The 26,914-nt window shown below is 46.2% G+C and overlaps 1 protein-coding gene across 1 annotated transcript in view; it reads left to right on the top strand.

Annotated features, from left to right (window-relative positions):
• The window catches only part of LOC147895861 (uncharacterized), a 128,005-nt gene that overhangs the window by 47,607 nt on the left and 53,484 nt on the right, over window positions 1-26,914 (top strand). Inside the window, exons 4-5 of the mRNA XM_087382884.1 lie at window positions 8,548-8,696; window positions 8,965-9,119. Coding sequence (XP_087239010.1) covers window positions 8,548-8,696; window positions 8,965-9,119 — 304 coding nt within the window. The remainder of the gene's footprint in view (window positions 1-8,547; window positions 8,697-8,964; window positions 9,120-26,914) is intronic.

Raw genomic sequence — 26,914 nt, 5'->3', positions numbered from 1 at the left:
TTTGCCACTCACTTGCTCCACTTGGGCAGGTACTTTTATGAGAGGCGGTGTTCCGCTTCATGTTTTGGCCTTTCGAGATGCACAGGACGATGCTTTAGTTTTTAGTATGCACGATGGTGGCAGATTGCTCAGGTCCACAGAGGACATCTTGCTTGAGTCTGCTTTTCAGCCTATCAGGGTTGTAGGTCTTTTGGTGCAGGGATTAGATTTAGAGTGGTTACTAGACCCAGACCCCCGGCTACTCTCCACGGGGTCTTGGAGGCTTTGGCTCTATGGGGGAGTTCCCATCAGGTATTTGCAGTGGGACCCGGGAGAGTGGGAGTGGATTGACGCAGGGCATCGAGAGAAGAGCATCCTCTTCTTTTGTTACACGGTCAGTAATGCCAGGAGATTTCAGCTCAGTAGTAGTTCCTCATTGGGAGACATTTGATATCACTGCGGATCTGCAGAGGTGCTTCTGGAGGAGACTCTGGAAATCCCACAGGAATAGAAAGATCACTATCTTCTTTTGGCTCTCTATCCATGGTGGGATTGCAGTGAACCTTTGGAGATCCAGGTTCGGAGCCGACCCTACTTGCCCTCGTTGCCTCTCTGCTTCGGAGACTATTCAGCATTGCTTATGGGATTGCAGACAGGCGAGGATGATTTGGATGGGGGTAGCCAGGATTTTCAGTCACTTTGCCCACTCCTTATTCTTTATGACATGGGGCTCAGTGGCTTGGCTTTCTCTTATAGGGCCTCAGGTATTCTATGAGAGATTTGACTCCTCTCGGGCCATTTCGGTTCGACGTCATCAGATTGAGTCCTGTTCGTTGGATGTGGTACCACACCTTTCTTTTACAACTGTACATGCCTCTGTGGATACTTCTTGGGAGATTCTAGCGAGCATAGCATCCTGGCATATCTGGAGAGCCAGATGCACAGAGGCTTTGGAGGGTACTCAGGTTCATCCCTTGCACACATTGGCTAGTATCTGGACAGACATCGTACATACTTTGATGGCTGTATGAACGAGTATGTAGGGAGACTCCCGTGCAGCCTCAGCTAGGAGGGCTTCTTTCTTCAGGGAATGGAAGGATTCTCCTTTCTTCTCTGAGACTACTACAGGGTTGAGGTGCCACTTTCAGCCTCAGCCTTGGTTGTTCTCCACCTCACTCCGAGGGGGTTTTATTTATCCTCATGATTTCATGATGTATTCCGCTTTGAGCTTGCTCTCGCGGGTTTTTTCTCTTACTTAATAGAAGTCTTTTTCTTGAAAAGAAGAAAAAGAAAAAAAGAGTTAATAGGTAGCCTATCATGTGGAATGATTTGGTTTTGGATGAGCATGGTAGACTCCTAGGCGCTTTTGATTACATGCAGCAGTTCAAGGCCCCACATTCCTCAATGGGCTCTTGGAAGGCTTTGAAAAAACTTCTGGATCAACGTAGATAGTAGATTGTTAGTCACCTTAGAGGGATCCTTACCCTTGGACTAGGTCTCTATTGATGAGAAATGGCACTGTCCTCCTAGTTGGATTTGGGCCTTTTTGAGGACAGGTGTGTTGAGATATCGAGCTCCACTCGCGATATGCCAGGGTGACCGTTGTGTATTTATGTCACCGACTTGTTAGCTGGAGATGCGGTTGGTACACCGCCCACGAATAATAGCTGGATGACAGCTATCCTTATCTACTCTAGTTTGTGGCTCAGTTAGTATGCCACCTTAGTTAGTTGAGTTTGGTTTGAGACCCACATATAGGGTTCTTCTATTTTCTTTGTACCTGAGTTCTTTTGGCTTTCACAACTAAGAAGAGGAAAACTGTTTTCAGCCTCCACCTTTGTGTGTATTCCCCCATTTGTGCATGTGAGAAAGTCGCAAGTGAGACTCCTTCCCTCTCTCCCACTATCTTCACATGGTATTAGAGCCTTGTTCGTGGTAAGGAGCTCAAGAAAGCAAGCCAAGTTCGTGGTGTCCTGGTAAGAGGACTAGTGTTGCTTTCCTATTTCGAGTTTGGGAGCAAATCTCTGCAGGTAGCACAGCCAGAAGTGCAAGAGTGCACTGTCTCAGATTGAGACGCCCTTCGCGGTGTGGCGAGAGCGCAGTATATGCTGCGGGGGAGGGCGTAGCCCTTAGTGACTTTATTTTTCTGATTTGAGGCCGTTTCGGGGCCCGTGGTTGGGGTGCCAATTTTCAAAGGTACCTCGAAGGTCCTATGTACGTTGGAGTCAATTCTCTGGATTGATAGCTACAAATACACCTGATTGGTAGATTGATTGATGGCTACATTCTTGTAGTACACTTGGTTGTGTAGGGAGTCGTGATGTAAGGGAAAGAATTGAGGTCAAGCATTTTTTAGTCAAAGGCAGTGATTGCACAACGAGTTAAATTTCCAAGTTATAAGTAGCAATTGCGACCTATAAAGGATCTCAAAGGTTAGCATTAGACAAAAAAAGCCACAAGCAAGGGCTCGTCGCTTGCAAGGATGTAAGAAAAGACACATTTCGAAAAGTCAGGCACTAGCACTAGGCAGACAACCCTACCACGGGGCTGCCACGGCTTTTGCTATTCGGGTTGTAGTATTTAAGCTTTAATAGTAACACCTCTAATCAAAAAATCTACATTTGGTCTAGGAGAGCTAGGACCTAAGCTCTGATACCATATTAAAGGACATGGACCGAGCTCTCCTATGGACCTAATCTACTCTAATGACAACACTAATCGAAGGTGGATGAATCCTAAGAGTGATCTTGATCTAGAACTCAAGTCAATTAGGTTCCAAGATAGATTAGCTTAGACTCATAAAGAGAATCTTGAGATAGTGCAAAGTGCTTGATTGATATTACTTCAAATGAACCTCCCTTTTATAGGTGAGGGTACTTACATCCATATGCTTTCTCACATGTGGGATATCTCCTCCATGCCATGTGGTAGCCTGCCCTTTACTCATACCTTTGCTCTACATGTGCTCATGGCACCACAACTCTCAACAATTTTCTCTAGAGTCTGCGCTAGCACACACTCTAGAGACCGGTGGATTGCAAACCAACCTTCTTGCTATGCTGAGTGGAGGAAATGCCCACAAATCACGAAAGAGAAGTAGTTTACCTCACACTCTTATAGGGTACACCTAGATTATGATGCCATGTGCTATTGGCTAAGGACTGCTACAAAAAGCAGAATGACATTATGAATGGAAAATTGCAGCAAGGCAATTATGCATCTTCTAGTAGGCAGGGTGATGACAGAAATGAGCATCTATTTATGGTGCAGCATATGACCAATTCTGTGACAAGTGCAGAAGAACGAAATGATGTGTGGTATGTTGACTCAGGTGCGTCAAACCACATGACAGGTCATGCAGAATGGATGCAAGATGCAAGGAAAATGGAAAAACCAGGATTTGTGGAGACTGGTGATGATACTGCACATCCTATTGTGCAGATTGGCAAAATTCCTTTGTCTATGCAGGATGGGAAAAAGAAATACTTGTCTGATGTATTTCATGTCCCGAACATCACCAAGAACCTGGTTTCTGTTGGTCAGATGGTTGAGCGGGGCTTGCAGGTCAGATTTAATCCTCATGGATGCTTTGTTGAGGATATGAAAAATAATGGTCGCTTGATAGCAAAAGGAAAGAAGAAGGGCAGGATGTTTACGTTGGATGCGGACATGCCTGAATTGAGTGCAGCAATGTTTGCACATGGGACCGGTGTAGTTGCAGATATTGATATCTGGCACAAACGCATTGGTTGTGTTAATATACAGCGACTTAAATCAATGCAAGCCCAAAATATTGTTGCAGGATTGCCTAAATTCAAGGTTGCAGAAATGCACAAGGTTTGTGAAGCCTGTCAATTTGGGAAACAGGCAAGGAAACCTTTTTCTAGGCATGTTCAAGAGAGTAAAAAGCCATTGGAATTAATCCACTCTGATGTGTGGACTACTAAAGCTGCATCTATTGGTGGCTGTCACTATTTTGTCACATTTATTGATGACTTCAGCAGAAAACTTTGGGTGTATTTTATGAAAAAGAAAAGCGAAGTGTTTGGGCACTTCAAAGTTTTCAAAGCTATGGTTGAAAAAGAAACATGCCTGCAAATAAAATGCCTAAGGTTAGATGGAGGGGGAGAGTACCTCTCAAATGAGTTTGCAAGGTTCTTGCAGGAGCATGGTATAAAGCAGCAATATTCATGCAGTCATACCCCACATCAAAATGGAATTGCAGAAAGGAAAAACAGGCATATTGGAGAGGTATCACGGGCTATGCTAAATGAAAAAGATCTACCAGATTATTATTGGGCTGAAGCAGTTGCTACAACAGTTTATATAATGAACAGGACTCCCACTGCAGCAATACATGGCATGACGCCAGAGGAGATGTATACTAGTAGGAAACCAGATATTTCTCATTTGAAAATTTTTCGTTACATTGCCTATGTCCATGTGCCAGATGAGTTGAGGTCCAAGTTGGATCCAAAAGCTGAGAAGTGCATCTTTATTGGTTATTCTCTGCAGCAGAAAGGGTATAGATGCTATAACCCTTCTACACGTAAGTTCACAGTGAGCAGAGATGTTGTTTTTTATGAGATGAGCAGCTGGTATAAACCAGTGAATGTGATGATTGATGTAGATGCACAAAATGGTAATGCTGCACAGAATTCACAGCAGCAATCACAAATTATTAGTGGACCTGGAGTGTCCTCTAGCAGTGGTTCACATACTTCGCCATGGACAGGCAGATTGAGATCAGGAGAATCTCCTCAAAGCAATGCAGATAGTGGTACGCAGGTATCACGAAAAGGAAAAGAGAAGGTAGATCAGCCCATGTTTGATGTGAATGCAGGTCACTCTTATGTGGATGGTGAATCCAGTGGCTCAGAACAGAGCATTGATGATGAGTTGGGTATTCCTTATGTTGTTACACCTGGAGTAAGGAAGACCAGGGATGTTTTGAGAGCACCTGGAAGTGAGCCTATTTTGCGCAGGTCTACCAGGGTTAGGTATCCTGTGGATAGGCTGAAATATGATGGATTTACAGCCATCACTATGCCTATATGGTCAAAGTGATACAGGAACCAGAACCCACTTCTTTTGAGCAAGCCATGGGAAATGAAAAATGGGAGAAAGCCATGAATGAAGAAATGGATGCCTTGGATGCTAATGCTACATGGGAATTGGTGCCTTTGCCTAAAGGCAAGAATGCAATTTGCTGTAAGTGGGTTTATAAGATCAAGCACAATGCAGATGGTTCTGTGAATAGATACAAGGCAAGATTAGTTGTCAAAGGGTATGCACAGACATATGGCATTGATTATGAAGAAACTTTCAGCCCGGTTGCAAGGATGGCAACCGTAAGAGCAGCCATTGCTATGGCTGCATCAAAGGTATGGTCTTTACATCAGATGGATGTAAAGAATGCCTTCTTGCATGGTGATTTGTAAGAAGAGGTGTTTATGGAGCAGCCAGCAGGTTATGTTCATGCTATTCATCCTGAGTTTGTTTGCAGGTTAAAGAAAGCCTTGTATGGCTTGAAGCAAGCACCTAGAGCATGGTCTGACAAGATAGGACAGTATCTTGTCACTATTGGCTTTCAGATTTCCAAGGCAGATTTCTCACTCTATGTGAGAAAAACAGAGAAAGGGATTATGCTGCTGGTCATTTATGTTGATGATTTGATCATCACAGGTGATAGTGATGAAGATATCCTTCATGTGAAAATGCTATTGAGGCAGAAGTTTGAGATGAAGGATTTGGGAGAGCTGCGTTATTTCTTGGGCATTGAGGTGATTAGATCACCAAGTGGGATACAGCTCTTGCAGAGGCAGTATGGATTGGACATGCTATCCAAATATGGAATGACAGGCTTCAAGCCTATTTCAGTTCCTTTGGAGTAGAATGTGAAGCTGAGCGCAGATGCAGGTGAGCTTCTGGAAGACCCTACTATGTACAGACGTATAGTAGGAAGTTTGATTTACATGACTATTACCAGGCCAGATTTGAGCTATGCTGCTGTTGGGTTGGTAAGTCAGTTTATGCAGGCTCCAAGGAAACCGCATTTGGATGCGGGTAGACGCATACTCAGGTATGTGAAGTCCACATTGCAGTATGGACTATTTTATGAGGCTGAGGTTCAGATACAGTTGCATGGATACACTGATGCTGATTGGGCTGGTAGTATTTCTGATAGGCGATCTACCAGTGGATATGTGTTCTCTTTTGGGAGTGCTGCAGTCACTTGGAGCAGTAAGAAACAGCCTACAGTTGCCTTGTCGAGCACAGAGGCTGAGTACAGGGGTGCAGCAATGGCTGCATGTGAGGTAGCTTGGTTGCATAAGCTACTCTATTATATGCATTAGTCTACAGATGGGCCAGTTGTCATTTATTGTGACAACATGAGCAGCATACACTTGGCAAAGAACCCAGTCTTTCATGCTAGAACAAAGCACATTGAGGTGCATTATCACTATGTGCGGGAGAAGGTTTTACTAGGTCTTATTGATCTAGTTTATGTCAGCACAGAGAATCAGGTAGCTGACATATTCACGATAGCATTGGGCGCAGAGAAGCTGCGCAAGTACAGAGACCTGCTTTGTGTGTGCAGGAATTGGGATTGAGCTCGAGGGGGAGTGTTGAGATATCGAGCTCCACTCGCGATATGCCAGGGTGACCGTTGTGTATTTATGTCACCGACTTGTTAGCTGGAGATGCGGTTGGTACACCGCCCACGAATAATAGCTGGATGACAGCTATCCTTATCTACTCTAGTTTGTGGCTCAGTTAGTATGCCACCTTAGTTAGTTGAGTTTGGTTTGAGACCCACATATAGGATTCTTCTATTTTCTTTGTACTTGAGTTCTTTTGGCTTTCACAACTAAGAAGAGGAAAACTGTTTTCAGCCTCCACCTTTGTGTGTATTCCCCCATTTGTGCATGTGAGAAAGTCGCAAGTGAGACTCCTTCCCTCTCTCCCACTATCTTCAAAAGGTGTCCTTCTTTAGCTTATAGGTCTCCAACGAGATATATATGGGGATGCCTTGGTCTTTGATGTCACTTTGGAGGCAGGTTATCTAGGTTAGAGGTTGTGGGTATCCTCGTGGATGCACATTTTGAGCCGATTTGGATTGTGGGTCACGTGGAGCAATGCCCGGAGGGCATCCCTAGAGATTTAGACCCCCGCTTGGAGAACATCCCTTTGGGATCGTGGAGGGTTTGGCTTTATGGTGGTGTCCCATAAAGTTCTTACAATGGGACTGTGGGGAATGGGAGTGGATTGATGTTGTAGAAAAACATTGGAAGCACTGAAAGAGGTAGATTTCCATTTTTTCTCGATCAACACCTAGAGACTGACTTTTGGAGCAAATCCAAGATGCCCAGGATGCCCAAGATGCCTTTCAGCCTTGGAGTCCATTCAACACTATATTTAAGGATGCAAAGAAGCCCAAAATATTTAGTGGGGGAATCACACTTGCTTAGCAAGATTACGGCAAGCACCCTCTACATCACTTGGGGATCTTTTACAAGGGAGAAGGTTTAGACAGGGCTTTTCTCATAGCTAGGTGTACCCCCCAGGTTATCAATCTAGCTGCATTGCTGCCCTCACGCCCCAATAGACTCGTCTTGGGAGGTCATTGCTAGTCTCAACACATGGCAGATTTGGAGATCCAGATGCACGGAGGCCCTATATGGGACCTAGACCTTTGCCATGATCTAGTACGATATCCACACTCCTATGGCCACTTGGAATAGAGTCCAGGGTTTTTCACGTTGAAAGCAGTGTCCGAGAGAGCAGCTTTCATGCGAGAGTGAGACCATGGTGCTTCACACTCACAGCCGCATTGCCTTTTTGACACTTCCACTCTTTGGATTGGATATGTTGTCCTTACTTGATGTATTTGAGGGTTTTCGCATGATTTTGCACTTCATGAATTTCGGTCATTCTTAATGGAAGTTCATTTTCTTGCCCTAAAAAGCATCATCTCATGCATTGTTTTGGACATTTTGAGAATGGGAGCTAAATTATCCCTCTCTCCTATTGTACAATTGTAGTAATGCGTTGTAGCTCGTACAAATATTTTAGCCTAAGGCCTGCAAGGAAGATGACAATACATGAACTGTAGGAAGCGAGGAGAACCAAGGATAGTGTCTCTTTTGATGGATAGAATGCTATTACATCTGCTGACATTTGATTTCCTTTTTCAAGCTTGATGCCCCTTTACTGAAACTTCTAGTCATTGTCTTAACATTTTGGAACTCATATAAAAACGTTCAAGGGAATGCATTATACTTTGATTAAAAAATTTCAAGATTCGAATAAGTCATGATATTTGCTGCTATGTTCACATTAGTTACGCAGAAAAGCAGGATATATATCTTTGATTGAGCTCAGTGTGGGGAGTCAAACATCACAATTATTTTTCTTAGCTCCATTTAGCAGAGAATCACATGTTATGATGCATCAAAGAAAAAGAAAAAAAGGAAGGGCTGCAGAGGAAAACTGTTAGACTACAGCACTAGACATTGGACCGGCTGTTGTGCTTTTTAAAATAAAATCTGCTGCTAATTTTTACAGCGTTGCAACACAAACACAATCATGGGCTGCCCAGAAGGTGGCAATGGAGGCACAGATTCGTGAACTAGAAACCAGAATCACCGATATTGAATTCATGCATAGGAACATCATAACACTTGACAAGCAGACCAGCACTGATGATTTTCCTGGTATTGGATACATGACTTCTTGTCATTTCCACATTTTATAATGAAAACAATAGTCATATCTGGAACAAGCTGACTTCAACATATATTATTGACCACCTTTTCAATATAATGGATTTTTTGAATGGATTAGGATACAAATTTAATAGATATTTTGCAAGTTTGAAGGACTTCAATCTTTCCACATTTCAATTTCCTTGTTGCAGTTCTCTTAAACAAGGTTATTTAGTGTGAAGGAAAGCTAGTTATGGAAATGCTGTTTTAATTGCAGATAATTCCATGGAACATTCCTGCTCGAATTCTGCATTGGGAAAAAACTTGGAGTTCTTATATACTAGGGAAGAAGAGACAAAAGCGATAGTCCCAACTGGTTATAAGGCAGATCTATCAGTGAATACTGTTATGTTAATATATGGAGATAACCAGGTGATCTTATCTGCCAGCATTCCTTTCCTTTATAGAGAAAAGGGTACAAGTTCCACATGGGCTTTCATTATCATAAAAAGAGTGATTTTAGTTACAGTGCATTACTTCAGCATGTATAAAAAATAATAGTGTATAGTCAAAGGTGATTAGCCTTATGTTCACAATATAATAAAAAGTGTGATTGCATTCTGAAGTAACACAAGCTACAAGAAGGCATCCACATGGAGGTTTGCCAACTTCCTCTTACATGGAAGCTTCCACCGCAACTAAGGAGACTAGCCTTCTCAATCTTTAAAATAAGATATACCTCAAGCCACAAAAGTTCAAGGGAAAATTTCACAAGAATGCAGAGACCCACGTGAGATGTTCCTCATACCATGCAAGACCAAAGGAGTTGAATAGGGAAATGCATAGGTCCATACCTTTCCTTCTTTGTTGGAGGATGTGGAGGACATATGCATCAGCAAGTTTTCAAACAAGATATGTCAAAAACAGCATTGTGAAGTGAAAGGTGTTTACATTTATGTTCAAACAAGAGGAAGTTCAAAGCAAACAGTTTGCATATAGGATATCCTGAGAGCTGAAGGCAAAGCACCATCTAGGACTTGCCTCCAGATCTGAGTGTGACAACACCGACCGATAACTTGGGTGAAGCTTCTACAACCAAGTCACAGGAAGAACCAGTTTTGATGGTGACCAAAGCCCAAAGATGGAAGGCATGGGAGATATTTCGTAACTAAAAATCAGCCTCACAGTGGCTGAATTGCTAAAGATCGCTCCATATTGCAGGGAGTTCTTTCTGCATCAACTCCAAGCCAAGAAGAAGCCTATTACAGAAGTAGATTTGTTTGTGACAATCCCGGTCATTGACACCCCAATGATGGATGAAGAAGTTACAGTGATCATAGTAAAAGTTAAGAAGCAGAATGTTTTGGGTGTGATCGTGGATGGCGGTTCTGGAGTAAATATAATCTCGGAAGCTGTTGTGAAGAGCCTTCTCCATTCTGTGTTCACATGGCAGATCAAGGGCCTGTTGAACCCCTAGATATGCTTTCTGATATTGTTATTACCATTGGTGGGGTACATTACACTGTTAGTCTACTCATAATTCCAATGGAAGAGAATGCCTACCGAACACTACTCGGGAGATCTTGGTTAATAAGTGCAAAGGTGTTGCACGATGCGGGTTCCGAGGTAATGACCATTAAAACTGGAGAAGCAGAAGTTCAGATTCCAACTAATCCAAGTAAAGTCCCAAGTAGTTGCAAACCAAAAGATTTGGAAGTCCGAGATCAATTTTCACAAGATGTTGAAACTTGGCTGAGGAACTTCAAATATTGCTTGTTGGAGATCTCGACTTGTTTCAAGTAGCTACCAAGCTCAAGTAGAAGATAAAGGTGAAAAAGCTGGCAGAACAACAAAAATTATATCCAAGCACTCGATGTATTGGTGAAAGAGAATTAGCTGAACAAAAAATGATAGTTACTCGGCTTGGTTCCGAACAATCAATTTTGGAACCAACACAAGAACTAAATTGGGGATTAGAAGAGGAACCACGGATAGTAGTAATCAATGCCCATATGGTTGGTGATCAATGCAGTATAGGGATGTCTTTTCCTGGAGTTACACTGATTTAAAAGGGTTCCTGCAGAAATCTATCAGCACAAAATTCCACTTGTCCCAGATACAAAGCCTATCAAGCAACAGAGGTACAGATGGATCCTTATTATGCTAAGCAAGTTGAAGCCGAGCTTGATAAGCTCATTCAAGCAGGGTTCATGTATGCCATTGACAGAAGTGATTGGTCATTTCCTATTATGGTAGTACCAAGAAGAATGGCAAACTCAGAGTATGTGTGGATACAGAAAATTGAATGCTCAAATTGTACTGGATCCATTTCCTATTCCATTCACAGATGGGATTCTTGAACAAGTTGTAGGACATGAGATGTACTCATTCATGGATGGTTATAGTGGCTACAATCAAATTTCTGTTGCACATCAAGATTCGACTAAAAATACTTTTGTTATTGAGTGGGGTTTCTATGCCACAGAGGTGATGCCATTTGGACTCATAAATGCACCTTCTCCTTTTCAAGTTTCATGGTAGAAACCTTTAGTAGGGACTATTTGACCGAGTTTATTGCTATCTACTTGGATAATTTTTGTGTTTACTTGGTTGTCTTTGTGTATCTTACTATATTTGGTTGTCTTTGTGCATCTTACTAATCTAGGAAATGTCATTGACAGATGTAGACAGGTAGGCATTCCTTTAAATCCTACCAAAAGTATTCTCTCTGTCCGAGTTGGTATTGTGTTTGCCCATGTCATCTCTCAAGAAGGAATCAGAACCAAGCCAAGTAAATTTAGGCTATAGAAAATATTAGACTCTGACTCAATTGAGATCTTTTGTGGGTTTATCAGTTTTTATAGAAGGTTTATCATAGATTTTACCAAATCGCATCTCCATTATATGAGCTAACCAAGAAGGACACCAAGTTTCAGTGGACTATTGAGTTGTCTGCTTAAGAAACATGCCTTTGAAACACCCATTCTTAGACAACCAAGATGGGATATTATATTTCATGTTCATGTGGATGCTTCTTTTTTTTTTTGCAAAAAAGAGACTTCTATTAAGTATTAAAGAAAACCGTTAGAGCAAGCTCCATATGGGAATACGGGATACACCATGTAATGCATGAAAAGCTCAAGAGCCAAAAAGAAAGGATTGGGGCTGATAGTGCCATCTCAATCCGGTAGCAACCTTCGAGAAAAAGGGAGAACCCCTCCAAACTCGAAGAAATACAGTCCTCCTAGAAGAGGCTTCCCATGAAGGGCCCTGCATGCTAGCCCATATGGCTATCAAAGTGTGAACCGTGTCACTCCAAATACCCGTGAACACCTATGATGGGTGTATCTGGGTGTCATCCAAGGCCTCTGTGCATTTGCTCTCCAAATGTGCCAAGAGGAAATGCTAGCCAAAATCTCCCAAGAGGTGTCCACTGAAACATGTGAAGCTCTGAAAGGAATATGTGGTACATCCTGAAGAGAGCAGGGCTCTATCACCTGACGGCGGATTGAGAGTGCCTAAGAAGAAGGCTCACCTTCATAAAACACCTTGGGCCCAGTAAGGGATAACCATGCGACCGAGCCCCAAGTCATGAAGAAAGGGGAAGTATGAAAAATGCTGAGTATCCGAGCAACTCCTTTCCAAACAATTCTCGCTTGATTGCAGTCCCAAAGGCAATGTTGCACTGACTCCTCTGCAGAATGACAGCGAGGGCAAGTGGGATCAGCCCCAAATCGTGATCTCCACAGGTTCACTGCAATCCCTCCATGAATAGAAAGCCAAAAGAAAAGAGTGATCTTTCTATTTCTGAGGGATTTCCAGAGCCTCCTCTAGAAAATCCTGTGGATGCTTCTGGATATGCCATTGGTATTATATGGACTCAGCTAGTGGGAAGCCTGATTATCTAGTGTATAATGCAAGCTGATTGATGACTCAACCTGAGTTCAATTACAATACAACCAAGCGTGAAGCTCTTGGCATATTATATAGCATGTAAAAGTTTCGACACTATTTGCTCAACAATCAGTTAACTTCTATGTTGATCATCAGACTTTGCTATATCTTATCAATAAAATAGTTATCAAAGCCAGATTGGTCAGATGGATGCTGTTACTACAGGAATTCTGTTTCAGAACTATTCATAAACTTGTGAAATCACATGCAAGAGATGACTGTTTTGTCCAGGTTGCTAGCCTCAGATGATAGTAAAGGTGTTGCTATTGAGTTGTCAGATGCCTATTTGTTTGTTGTTGACTTTACAGAAATTGAGTATGATGAGATGCTGCACTACTTATATCAGGGAACTTTCCCCAAGCACATGCCGAAGGACAAGCTATTGACTTTACAAAAACTGAGTATGATGAGATGCTGCACTACTTATCTCAGGGAACTTTCCCCAAGCACATGCCGAAGGACAATCGCAAGCAATTGGCATTGAAGGCCTGGAAATACAGCTTGATTGGTGGGCAGTTATATCGTCAACATAGCTGATGATATTCGCAAAAGGTGGGTTTTGCCACATGAGTGAGCTGAGATACTTATGAGACGCACACAAGCCCTACAGCAGGAGGTCACTTTGGTGGTGAGTTACTACTCTGTTTAAGGATGCCGATGCTCACAGTGTTGGGTATGATGTCTATCAGTGCACATATCGGTTGCCTCCTCTCCAGACCACATACCATTGCAACCAAGTCAACCATGGGAAGCATTCCAGCGTTGTAGTCTAGATTACATAGGTCCATTATAGACTACAACTCAATATACCTATAACAAGTATATTCAGGCAGCTACAAATTATGCTACTAAGTGGCCCAAGGCCAAAGCCTTAAGGGATAACGCGGCTCTGGACTACAACCAAGCTCCTCTTTGAGAATATTATCTGCAGGTAGGGATGCCCAATTGAATCTGTCAATGATCAAGAAACTCATTTCATAAAAGGAGTATTTTGTAGGAATATAAAAGCAAGAGCTAGAAACTAGAAAACTAGAAGTAAAATAAGAACAAGATTGAAAGACAAAGAGTTACCTTGTAGATGAGTGTAGACAAGACACAAGCTAGATGGATTGCAATGATGTGACCCATGAATATATGGGCCAAAGTACAAGACATAGAGCAAGAGTGCTTATGGGATAATTGTAGAAGTGCCACATGGCACACAGTCAAGACACAAAGACTAAACTGAGACTAGACAAATGTAGACTAGGGAAATAGTACACTTAGTGTGCACTTATCTCCAACACCCTCCTTAAGTGGACACTAGGAGGAAGACAGAAAGACAAGACTAGAAGACAGACATAAAGACCGATAGACTGAGAGACAAGACAGAAGACATGACAGACAAAGATCCTGAGACACCCCTCCTCAAGTGATATTTTCATATGGGTCCACAAGGGTAGGGACAAGATGGATCTAAAACAAAACACAGTCAGATTGATAGACAAATAGACAGACAGACAAGACTAGATAGACAGAAGACTGACTGTAGACAGACAGATAGACCTTGGAGACATTCCCTCCTCAGGTCCAAAAGCAGAATGGGTAAGACACTAGAACCCCTTGACCTACATTTTTTTTTTGCCGAAAAAACAGTGCTAATTATATTACTTCGAGAACAAGATACAAGAGGTCAGCTTATAGCTGACGGGCTGCGTTCACAAACCGGACGCAGCCCTAAAAGGTAGCATAATAAATCATACTCTCATGGAGGGATATGCTGAGTGTGAATGAACAGCCATCGGGGTGGTGAGTAGTGCCACCGAAGGCCCTGCGTAGTCTGCTCGAAGAAGAGGCCCTGTGTGTCCCAAGCCCGGAGGAAGCGTCTCCGCTTCTCCTGACCAGCCCGGGAGTCTCCCTGAATCTGGTCCCACTGGCCTCTGAGGGTATGAATAATCTCACTCCAAATCTCCGCCATGATCTGGGCAGTCGATAAGGAGGTGCCACCGAGGATCTGCGCGCAGCGCGAGGTCCAGATGTGCCATCCTGTAATGCTGCTGATAATCTCCCAGACTGGCTGCCTCTCCCGAACTCCTGTATCAGCCTCTGCTAGGTGCTGTGGGATACCCTCGAGCGGCCCCCACGTCCCCTGTGTGATAAGGAAAGTGGGGTCCTGCTGGCATGCCTCGAATAAGTGATGAAGACCAGGTGCGGTGCTGCACCAACAGAACGCGCCCCAAGTGATCAATCCTAGCTCTGGTGCTGCACGAGTAAGAAGCCCGAAAGTCCACCTCCACACTTCCTGGGCGCGAGTGCAGCTCCACAGGCAGTGTTTTGGTGACTCCTCATCCGCATGGCAAATCTGACAGCATCCGTCCTGGCCTATCAGCCTCAACCAGCTCCCCACTGGAAGACCTTTGTGGGCAAGAAGCCACAGGAAGTATGAGATCTTCCGCGGCCGCCAGCTCTCCCACAAGGCCTTCCAGAATGCCTGCAAAAAGAACCTGGAAATACCCTGTTCGTACCAGCTGGGTCGCTGGGTGGGGGGGCGGCTCTGTATCCTCCCGAGAACTCGCCTGCCCAGAGTCGTGCTGTAGGCGAAGAAGGAAGTCGGCCCCTGTCCTGTCACAATCTCTGGCCACCACCACTCTCCTGGGTCCCAATCAAGCTCTGACAAGGCCCGCCCCTCCCAGAGCCAAAGACGCCAAAGCTGCAACTGGTCCTGCTCGATACTAGGGTCGGTACGCCAGACCTTCCCCAAAAGGCCTACGACCCTAACCCTCTGCCACGGGAGTAGGGGGTCGATGAGCGCATCCTCTCTCCTGAGTCGTCCATCCCCTGAAACCGCGAAGAAGGAGATAGAGGAGTCATCCATACGTCCTGCGACCACCAGTGGGATGCCACGGGGGGTGAACTGTCCTAGCCAGCGGGTGTCACCAGGCATGAGGACCTGAGGCTCAGGTGGAACCAACCAAGCAACTGGGATCGCACCGTCGATCTCCGTGCGTCTCGCCTGGACTCCGCGTGCACCTCCAGCTGCGTCTGCAAGATCAGCCATCTCCAGATGTCTGTACGTATCCCTCCAAACTCGAAGGGACCGGGCTGGCCCCCTCATCCAGCCGTCCCACCTGATATGTGATCTCTCCCCCAACTGAAGGCCCTCGGCATCTCTGACCTGACCATTCCAGACGAGCGGCTGGCGATCGATCTCCTCCTGACAGCTGGGAGGGGACTGAATGAGACTGAGACGGAGCCGCCTCCAAACCATGAGGAGGCTACGAACGAGTGGGGAACGGGGCAAAGTGAGCGGGGCGGAAGTGAAGATCCATCTGAGGGACGGTAGCCACTCTCCACCTCGGCGCGGGACACAAGAGCCGACTCCCTGCTGAAGTAACATCTTCCACGTCTGCCCCCCCGGGGTCAAACCGCGGATGACTAGCTTGCCTAACAAGGCCTGACTCTGAAGCTCTGGATCGATAACCCCCAGGCCACCTCAGCCTGCGGAAGAATGACTGTCTGCCAAGCAACCCTGGCTCTGGTATCTCTAAGACCATCCTCCCGAGACCAAAGGAAGTTCCGAACCAACCTCCTGAGTTGTGCCACGATGGATCTCGAGAAGCACCAGCAGGAAGCCACATACCAAGCCGTGGCTAGGAGGACCTGGTTAACTACCAGGGCACGACCTGCAAGAGACAGCTTAGCAGTGCTCCAGAAAGCCAGCTTCCGTCGGATGGAGTCTAGCACCGGGAGAAACTGCTGAGCTGGCGTGATGTCTAGGCCAACCTGGAAGCCAAGGTATCTAGCTGTCTGTCACCGTGAAATCCATCTGAAACCCAAAAATCGCCCCCACTGAGAACACGCCCCAGGGTCTGTGAGAAAACCAACTGACTTGTTCCAGTTGATTTTCGCACCAGCGGCCGAGCAGAAGACCTCCAGGGCCATCCGCACCCTCTCTAGCATCCTCTCATCGTCCTGGACATAAAGGGCTGTATCATCTGCGTACTCCGAGTCCAGAAGCTCCGTGTCCTCCCGAAGTGGAAGGCGAAACCCCTGATCCCGGTAGACCTCGCCCGAAGGTAGTAAGTCATGGCCTCGGCAAAGAAAAGAAACAGGTAAGGAGCAAGGGGGCAGCCCTGACGCACTGATCTCTCCAAGCTGAAGCGCTCACCCATCCTGCCTCCAATGATGACCCTGCTAGACGCTGTCCTGTACAAAGCTGAGATACCCTGAATCCAACCTGCCGGGAAACCTAGCCGCTCCAGAGTCCCCTCCAAAAAGGACCAGTCCACGTGATCGTAGGCCTTCTCGAAGTCGAGAAGTAGAATGGCAAGGTGTGATCCACTGTGCTGAGCCCACTCCGCCGCCTCTGAAAAGGTGAAGACGTTATCCAGGATACTGCGATCCTGGACAAAGCCTGTCTGAGTGTCATGAATGAGGTCTGGGAGTAGAGGCCGAACTCTGGCACTGATCATCTTGGCGAGGATTTTGTAGGCGGTGGTAAGGAGAGTGATCGGACGCCACTGGCGGATCTCCTGTCTATCTCCTCCCTTCGGGATGAGGCAAATCAGTCCCGAAGAGAGGCTCTCTGGCATCTGACCGCTGCTGAAAATCCCCTGCAGAGCTGCAAGGAGGGGCTGATGGATCTGGTCCCAGAAGGAGGTGAAGAATGCTCGGGGAAGCCCATCCTCTCCTGGGCATTTCTGTCCGTTGATAGCCATCAAGGCCTCCAGCATCTCATCCGAGGTAAACGGCGCCAACAACGTCGCCTGCATGCTAGGCTGGACCAGGGATGGAATGTGCCTCCACACCTCCTCACGGGCACGACTAGCACGAGGGGCAAGCGGCTCCTGCTGGAAGAGGGTCCTGTAGAAGTCAGTGGCCAACCCTTTAGATCGGGGTCCAAAAAGGGTATCCAAAGTGATCCATGCTTGAGAAGCAGACTGTATATCGGAGATGTGATGAATGAAATCATCTCCAAGACCGAGCAAGATGATAGCATAGGCTTTGTCGTTCTTGGCAGTGACAACTTGCTCAATGTTGGAATCTTCGGGAGCAGCATGGTGAACAACGTCCCAAAGACCTTCTTTCATAAGATGGCACTTGATTTTGATTTGCCAAGTATGAAAGTTGGACCCATTGAATTTGTCGATAGACATGAGAGAATGAGTAGAAGAGGCCATGTGGGAAGGTCTTACCTCTTGCTAAGATGCAAGGGCAGTGTCTATTCCCTTACAATATTGCAGAAATGAATGAAAGAAGAGATCCAAGAAGCCGGCTCGCTCACCACTTGTCAAGGCCATAGCATGTGACAGCCCATCGAAGCATGAGGAACCAGCAAAAAGGACTTCTCAGCAAACTGAAAGAGGCAATGCACAGTATCTTGTAGACTCTTCAAGAGGAAATGAGAGCAGAACTGAGTGCAGCAAATAGCTCGTTAACAGGAGGAAAGTCGATGCGCAGCTGCCTCTAGATGATGCGCAATAAATCCTAGGCAGAGACAGCCCCTTGAGTCGATGAAGAAAGCAGCCAAGGAGAGCAGCAACACGGGAAGCATCAGGGGAGAAGATGGCGCAGATTTTATTTATTTTTTGCAGCAAGCTGGAGCAGAAGCAGCACGAACAGCAGCTGGAGAGGTGCGGCCTGTTGAAAGAGGTGAGCGTAGCAATGGCGAGCAGAACTGAGCAAGAACAGCAGCGGCTGGCAGAAATGCGGCGCAGATCTGGCAGAGAGATGGTGGGGCAGAAAGGGGCGGCTTGATGTGGTGGCACAGAGAATGGCACGGCAGACAGGAGCATCCCGTTTCGGAGATGATGGCGACCAGCTGAGCGGGGCAGAAATCTGAGAAGAGGCGGCTCCTTCAGCTCACGAGATCGGGGTAGAAGCAGAGGATACCTGGGAGAGGTGCGGCTATGGCTACAACAGACTGAGGATAGATAAGAGGATAGCTGGGAGAGGTGTGGCTATGGCTCTGATACCATGTAGAAATATAAAAGCAAGAGCTAGAAACTAGAAAACTAGAAGTAAAATAAGAAGAAGATTGAAAGACAAAGAGTTACCTTGTAGATGAGTGTAGACAAGACACAAGCTAGATGGATTGCAATGATGTGATCCATGAATATATGGGCCAAAGTACAAGACATAGAGCAAGAGTGCTTAATTGTAGAAGTGCCACATGGCACACACTCAAGACACAAAGACTAAACTGAGACTAGACAAATGTAGACTAGGGAAATAGTACACTTAGTGTGCACTTATCTCCAACACCCTCCTTAAGTGAACACTAGGAGGAAGACAGAAAGACAAGACTAGAAGACAGACATAAAGACCGATAGAATGAGAGACAAGACAGAAGACATGACAAACAAAGATCCTGAGACACCCCTCCTCAAGTGATATCCTCATATGGGTCCACAAGGGTAGGGACAAGATGGATCTAAAACAAAACAAAGTCAGATTGATAGACAAATAGACAGACAGACAAGACTAGATAGACAGAAGACTGTAGACAGACAGATAGACCTTGGAGACATTCCCTCCTCAGGTCCAAAAGCAGAATGAGTAAGACACTACAACCCCTTGACCTACATCATTGGTGGTCAAAGTGGTAGACAAGAAATATGAAGTAATCAGAAAGCCCACTTCTCATCATATGAGGAAGGAACAGCAAGATCTGTTGATGGAGATGTTGCAGCAACATGGGCTGAGGTAGATGCAGGGGCTGATGTAGAGGGTTTGGAGTAGTAGTCCTTCTCCCGGTGATTATCACGGCCACAAATGGTGCATGGATGAGCCTTGAAACAGTCCTTCTCCATATGATTAGTTTTGCCACAATGGGTGCAAGGCTTTCTTACCTTAGAACTTCCTTTCTTTGCTGAAAATGCAGTGTTAGTTACCTTTTGTTGTTGAGTTCTTTCTTCTTCTTGGAGAGCATTGATGATACCTTCAAGAGTAGGATTATTGTGATACTTGAAGGTAGTGACAAGAGTAGCATAGGTGTTAGGTAAGCTTTTGAGAAGCACAGCAATAGCAATATCTTTGGAGATGGGGGACTTCACTGATGCAAGCTGAACCATAAGATTGCGAAGATAATTGACATGAGAGGCTATAGGAGCTCCTTCCTGCATATGTAGATCAAAGAATGAGATCATAAGTGCAATCTTAGAGTTTTTAGATCGGGGGTCCAAAAAGGGTATCCAAAGTGATCCATGCTCGAGAAGCAGACTGTATATCGGAGATGTGCTGAATGTAATCATCTCCAAGACCGAGCAAGATGATAGCATAGGCTTTGTCGTTCTTGGCAGTGACAACTTGCTCAATGTTGGAATCTTCGGGAGCAGCACGGTGAACAACGTCCCAAAGACCTTCTTTCATAAGATGGCACTTGATTTTGATTTGCCAAGTATGAAAGTTGGACCCATTGAATTTGTCGATAGACATGAGAGAATGAGTAGAAGAGGCCATGTGGGGAGGTCTTACCTCTTGCTAAGATGCAAGGGCAGTGTCTATTCCCTTACAATATTGTAGAAATGAATGAAAGAAGAGATCCAAGAAGCCGGCTCGCTCACCACTTGTCAAGGCCATAGCATGTGACAGCCCATCGAAGCATGAGGAACTAGCAAAAAGGACTTCTCAGCAAACTGAAAGAGGCAATGCACAATACCTTGTAGACTCTTCAAGAGGAAATGAGAGCAGAACTGAATGCAGCAAATAGCTCGTTAACAAGAGGAAAGTCGATCTGCAGCTGCCTCTAGATGATGCGCAATAAATCCTAGGTAGAGACAGCCCCTTGAGTTGATGAAGAAGGCAGCCAAGGAGAGCAGCAACACGGGAAGCATCAGGGGAGAAGATGGCGCAGATTTTATTTTATTTTTGCAGCAAGCTGGAGCAGAAGCAGCACGAACAGCAGCTGGAGAGGTGTGGCCTGTTGAAAGAGGTGAGCGCAGCAATGGCGGGCAGAAACTGAGCAAGAACAGCAGCAGCTGGCAGAAAGGGCGCGCAGATCTGGCAGAGAGATGGTGGGGCAGAAAGAGGCGGCTTGATGTGGTGGTGCAGAGAATGGCAGGGCAGACAGGAGCAGTCCGTTTCGGAGATGATGGCGACCAGCTGAGCGGGGCAGAAATCTGAGAAGAGGCGGCTCCTTCAGCTCACGAGATCGGGGTAGAAGTAGAGGATAGCTGGGAGAGGTGCGGCTATGGCTACAGCAGACTAAGGAGAGATAAGAGGATAGCTGGGAGAGGTGTAGCTATGGCTCTGATACCATGTAGGAATATAAAAGCAAGAGCTAGAAACTAGAAAACTAGAAGTAAAATAAGAACAAGATTGAAAGACAAAGAGTTACCTTGTAGATGAGTGTAGACAAGACACAAGCTAGATGGATTGCAATGATGTGACCCATGAATATATGGGCCAAAGTACAAGACATAGAGCAAGAGTGCTTATGGGATAATTGTAGAAGTGCCACATGGCACACACTCAAGACACAAAGACTAAACTGAGACTAGACAAATGTAGACTAGGGAAATAGTACACTTAGTGTGCACTTATCTCGAACATATTTGAGTTACTTACAAAGAGTTTGTGGTCATACACCAAGTTGCCATAGCATGTAACCCTCGGTGTAATTGACAAGCCAAGTCCACCAACAAAACTCTAAAATTGGTGCTCACAAAGACAATGAGTACACATCGATGGGATTGGGATACAAAGCTTTCTGCTGCAGTATGGGCTTACCGGCTGACAGCTTAGAAGGTCACTACAAATTTGACTCATTCTGGATGGATTTTGGATTAGAAGTCGTCATTCTAGTCAAGATTTTGGTCCCGAGTCTGCATGTTGTAGCTATCACCTTGGTGAACCAGAAGCAATCAAGAGATGATTGCAGCAGCTAGCTGAGCTGGATGAGTTGTGTATTCGGGCTGCGTGATCATAGTAGGTGATATAGAGCAAGAGAAGAGCCTGGCATGACTGGCATATTGTTTGAAAGAATTTGAAGAAGGGAATGTTGGTATTGCTGTACAATGCAAAGGTTGGGCATTGAAGACCAATCTCAAACTTGGATGGAATGGACCATACAAGTTGATTTATGTTCATAGCAATGGTACAGTCCAATGTGGCAAAGAATCTTCTTATCTCACCTTAACTAAATATAATCATGATAATAATAAACAAGTCTGTTCTAGCTGGGGTGTCTACCCAATCTGCTGGAAGGGCTGCCTCAATCTGCAAGATCCTCCCTGCACTCCCTCTGAGATGTCATGTCAACTGAGATTTGGTCTCCTTTGGAAGCCTGCGGAAAGCTTTCCATGACCCCAAAGATGATATGGGTCCCCTGTCCCACCTGGACCACTGCATGTAGAGTGAGGCACCATGTGGTCTGCCATGATCGTCCAATATACTGCCATTCCACATGATCGGTTGCTTATTGAATCTCTTCACAAGAGGAAGGAGGAATTCTCCAAAGAGTGCTCCTGAAACTGGCCCATGCTTTCAATATGGCAACCATGAGAGGGGACGAAGGTGATCTAAGGTGTGTTGTGGTGAAAATCCACCTAATACTGCTCATCTAGTCTCCTCCTGAAGAAGGTGTGCACGTCTGTATGCTGCTAATAAGAAATGCCTTCAACGGCTCCTGCCCTAGCATAAGTCCCCACACCATCATCTTGCAGAGTAAAGCTCTGCACTGTAAATCTGGATCAATGATATTGAGACCCCCTTCCTGTGTAGGGAGGATGAGGGTCTCCCAAGCCACCCTGGCTAACACATCTGCTGTGCAATCAAGCCCACTCCAAAGAAAATTTCTAATCGGTCTCCTGAGCTGAGTGATGCAGTCCCTAGAACGGCACCAACATGAACAAACAAACTAGGCCGTGGCCAAGAGGACCTGGTTGACCACCACAACTCTAGAGGCAAGATCCAACTTGGCTGAGCTCCCAAAAAGGAGCTTCCTCCTAATGCTCTCCAACACGGGAGCAAACTGCTACGTGGAAGAAATATCCAAGCCGACCTAGCAGCCCAAATACCTGACAAGCACACCCCTCTAAACCCAAGTGAATCCTATGTCAAGCTCCCAAACTGGAGTGTCCTCATCACTGATCCAAAAGCCATTGGATTTATGCCAATTTATAGGCGCCCCCGCCACCAAGCAAAATTAATCCAATGCTGTTCTAAAAGAAGTGAGTGTCTCTGTTGTGGCATCCAAGTAAATTGTTGTGTCATCTACCAACTCATTGTCAAGTAGCTCCTCTTCCCTTCTAATGGGAAGTCTCAGCCCAAAGATGTCAGCTTGAGATCTAACATAGATACTCATAGCTTCAGCCATGAACAAAAAAAGAAAAGGAGCAAGGGGGCATCCCTGACGGACTGATCTGAAAATCTGAAATCTCTCACCCCTTACCCCATCAATAAGTACCTGGCTGTGGGTTGATCTGTACAAAGAGGAAACATCTCTGATCCAAGCATCAGTAAAGCCAAAACGTAGAAGGGTGCCCTCCAAAAAACCCAATCTACTCTGTCATAAGCTTTCTCAAAATCCAAGAGTAGAATGGCTAGATTCTGGCCGCTCTACATGGCCCACTCTGAAGCTTCCCAAAAAGAGAAAATGTTATCAAAAATGCTTCTGCCATGCACAAATCCCGTCTGAATGTCATGAATAAGATCTGGGAGAAGGGGCTGCAATCGGAGGCTGCTGATTGCCTTGGCCAGAATCTTGTAACATGTCCCCAAAAGTGTGATAGGCCTCCACTTGGACACTAAATTTCTGCAACCTCCTTTCGGGATAAGGTGGATGAGACCCTCTATGAGCGTCCCGAGCATCTCGCCAGAGTCCCAAATGCCGTGCAGGGCTTATATAATGTAGTCTCCAATCATATCCCAAAATGCAATGGAAAAAGAAGGGGTGAGGCCATCCGAACCTGGGCACTTGCCCTTGTGAAGGGCTGAAAGTGCGGTCCTGAACTCTGTGTTGGTGAAAGGTGCATCAAGCAAAACATGCATATCCGGTTTCACCAACAAGGGGATGCTCTGCCAAGTAACCTGTCTAGCATCCTCTCTATCCCGTGTGTCAGGATCTGCAGTAAGAAGCGTGGCATAAAAATATAAAGCTATACGCATGACATCATCTAGATCTGTCTGTAAAACCCCATGTGAGTCAATAAGCTGGGATACACTCTCACCACTATTTCTAGGACCAAGAGTAGAGAAAAAGTGTTTATTGACTCTGCCACCCAGCTAAATTCAGAAGGACTCTCGTGCATGAAAGGCAAACTCTGCTCTTTGATCAAGCAATATCTGCTGATGAGCCCTTGCTGTAGCAAGGCGCTCCTCAATCCAAGCATCTGAAGGCCGTTTCTGCTCTTCCCTCCACAAATCTGCCAATTGCTGAAAAACACCAATCTCAGGTGTGAGAATACCTCATCTCTTGGTACAAGCAACTGAGTGGTAGAAGTCGCTAATACCAGAAAGGGCAGCAGCTACATGTGATAGATATGGCTGCCCACCCTGGACATGAGAAACCCATATCTGCAGGGCTGCCTGTGTAAGGTCCTCCTCTGTGTACAAGGCATCTGGAATCCTGATGCTGGCGGACCGGCCTCTCAAGTGAGGCTCTGAGATAGCCAGCACAACAAGAAAGTGGTCTGAAGTGGAAACCCCAGCAGCAATGCATACCGATCCAACTCTGTCTAGTGCCCAATCATCTACATAGAATCTGTCAATGCGTGCATGAATAGGCATCTGCTGCCTCCTGTTCGAACAAGAGAACAGAAGGGATTGTGGCTGAATAAGAAAGGCATCGTCCAACCAAGTATCTCTGCCACAGTAGTGAAAAAGGAAGGCATCCCAAGCTGCTCTCTCCAAAGAGTGAAGTCCTCCTTCTCTACCCCCTTTTTTGTCTAATGGTAACTCAACCATGTTAAAGTCACCTCCAATCACCCATGAATCCTTCCACATAAGGACATGTTCCCCTCTAATGTTGGAGGCATATAGGTTAAGGAAACCAACCTTATGCCCTCCAATCAAGAGAATAATCCACTGAGCCCTAGAGGGAATAATGACTTCGTGTCCAACAACTAAGGGGAGAATCGACTGCAAAAGTGACATAGAAATGCCCCCCCTACTGCCCAAGGCAGGCGACCAAAAAGTGTGGCTAGAAAGCAACTTACATGACTTGTCACAATCTCTAGAATCCAGTTTGTGCTCCTGAATAAATAAGATATCAATGGAACCCCCAGTAACACCTGGATGAAACTGATTCCGGATCAGCTACCTGCGACGGCGATGTGGGACGCCACCTAGGCCCTGTATGTTCCAGCTAATAATCCTCATCAACGGGAGGATATAGAGTGGAACACCTTACTCAACCTAGTGGCAGAAACAAACCCCTCAACAACGGAAAACCTCTGGCTCGAGGAGCAAGGAATGGAACCAAGTGGCAGAAAATCAACAGGGGAAAGAACCCTGTCACTTGACAAAGAAGCCCTATCAACAGGAAACCCAATCACTAGCTCACCAAAAGTAGAGGAAACAACCTCCTCCTGTGGGAAATCTGAAGCATCTGCCAGAGCTGAAAATGAGTTCTTGTGAATCAGACCAGACACTGGAGTGCGAAGGATTCCTTCTGAGGGAGAAGGATCAATAGTGCAAACCATCTCCTTCCCCCTATCCAAGGGAGGAAGTGAGGACTACTCTGGATCCAGTGTCTACCCAACCATGTCTACCCAGCCACGAAGACCTCTACTACCGTGAGAAGAGTGTCTGGCACCGTTGGTTCTAGGGGAGAAGCTGCAACCGGGGAGGAGGTTGTAGCTGAAGCGTCTTGGACTGTGTGAGGTGAGACTGGAGGGACGGTGAAGCAGAGTCCACTAGTGTATCCTCGTGAATTGGAGGAGGAATCTGCACACGAACCGGAACGCACTGGTATGCATCGGGTGCCCCTGAGGTAGAAGGTCGAGAGGCACCTGAGGTAGAAGGTGGCGGTATCAAAGGAGAGCTCAGTGGAGGAGCACTCTGGCAAGTAGGAGCTATACCACCATCCTGAGGAGGACCGCCATGTGGAGGTCGAGGAGTAGGTGCTGGACCTATACCACCCCCTGTCGAGGTCGTGGGGCGGTAGCTGTACCAGAGGGCTTCTTGGGCCTTTTCTTCTTCCTGGGGTAGTCCCTGGGAAAGTGTCCAATGGTCCTGGATATCCTACACTGATCTTGCCTGCCTGTAATCACTAATCTCTAGCAAAAAAAGGAACCATCCGGGCGCTGGATCATAACCTGGTCCATTGTGAGGTTAGGATCCTTACAGAGGACCCTAACTCTAGGTACCCAATCAACCTTGGTTGCCTCTGCTACAGTCAATGGCAACCCAAGGAGGGGTGGGATCTCAGCAACCGCGCCAAAACGCTCCCCAATAACAGAAAGAAGTCGATGGTAAACCTGGGGGAGCCCGGGAAATCTGATGAGGAGCGAAAAGATTTCCTTATCTGCCTCCACTGGGTCGAAACCAATATCAAAGGCGTCAAAAAAGATCTTCCTATGTCCCAAGTGCAAAAACTCAACTTTGAGCACTGTGCTCGCAGCCTCTGGAGTTGTCAAAAACAACCTGGAAAAAACCTTGTCCCAAAAGATGAACATCTAACAATCGTGGGTGAGGTCTGGCGGGAGAGCCGCAAGCATCCAAAGTCTCTGGCTTGGCATCTGGAAGGGTGAGACCTGAAGATGCGTGTGAGCAACGTGGTAGAGCATTCAATCTCTACGTTCTTCTTGAGCTGTTGCAACTTGTCTTTAGAAAAAGTAATAGTTCTCGTGGCCGGTGGAGGTGGAGTAGGATTGGCTGACGGAATATTCATCGCCAATCGAGGTGAGGAGGCCAATTGGGACACTTTTGAGGCTCCGTCTGTTCCAAAAAATGCTGCGGGAGAAGGAAGAGGGGGGAGACAGGAAGAAGGAAAAAGAATGCGGGGGGTAGGGAGTGGGGAAGAGGAAGGGCTGAGGCAGGAGCGGGGAAGAGGGAGGGCTGAGGCAGGAGTGGGAGGAGGGAGCGGGGTAGAGGGAGCGGGGGAGCAAGGAGGGGGGAGCGGGCTGAGAGGGGAGGGGGCAGCTGAGCGGGAGAGGATAGAAGGGGGTAGAGGAGAGGGAGGTAGAGGCGAGGGGGGAGAGGCGGGGGTAGGGAGCGGGTAGAGGAGAGGGGTGTAGAGGCGGGGGGAAGAGTAGAGGCGGGGGAAGGGTAGGGGGAGAGGGGTGTAGAGGCGGGGGGAAGGGTAGAGGCAGGGGAAGGGTAGAGGAGAGGGGTGTAGAGGCGGGGGGAAG

Source organism: Dipteris shenzhenensis, chromosome 12 (assembly GCF_047967505.1).
Source record: "Dipteris shenzhenensis isolate YYH24624 ecotype China chromosome 12, Dip_SZ_1.0, whole genome shotgun sequence".
Taxonomy (NCBI): Eukaryota; Viridiplantae; Streptophyta; class Polypodiopsida; order Gleicheniales; family Dipteridaceae; genus Dipteris; species Dipteris shenzhenensis.
This window is presented reverse-complemented; position numbering and strand designations above follow the sequence as displayed.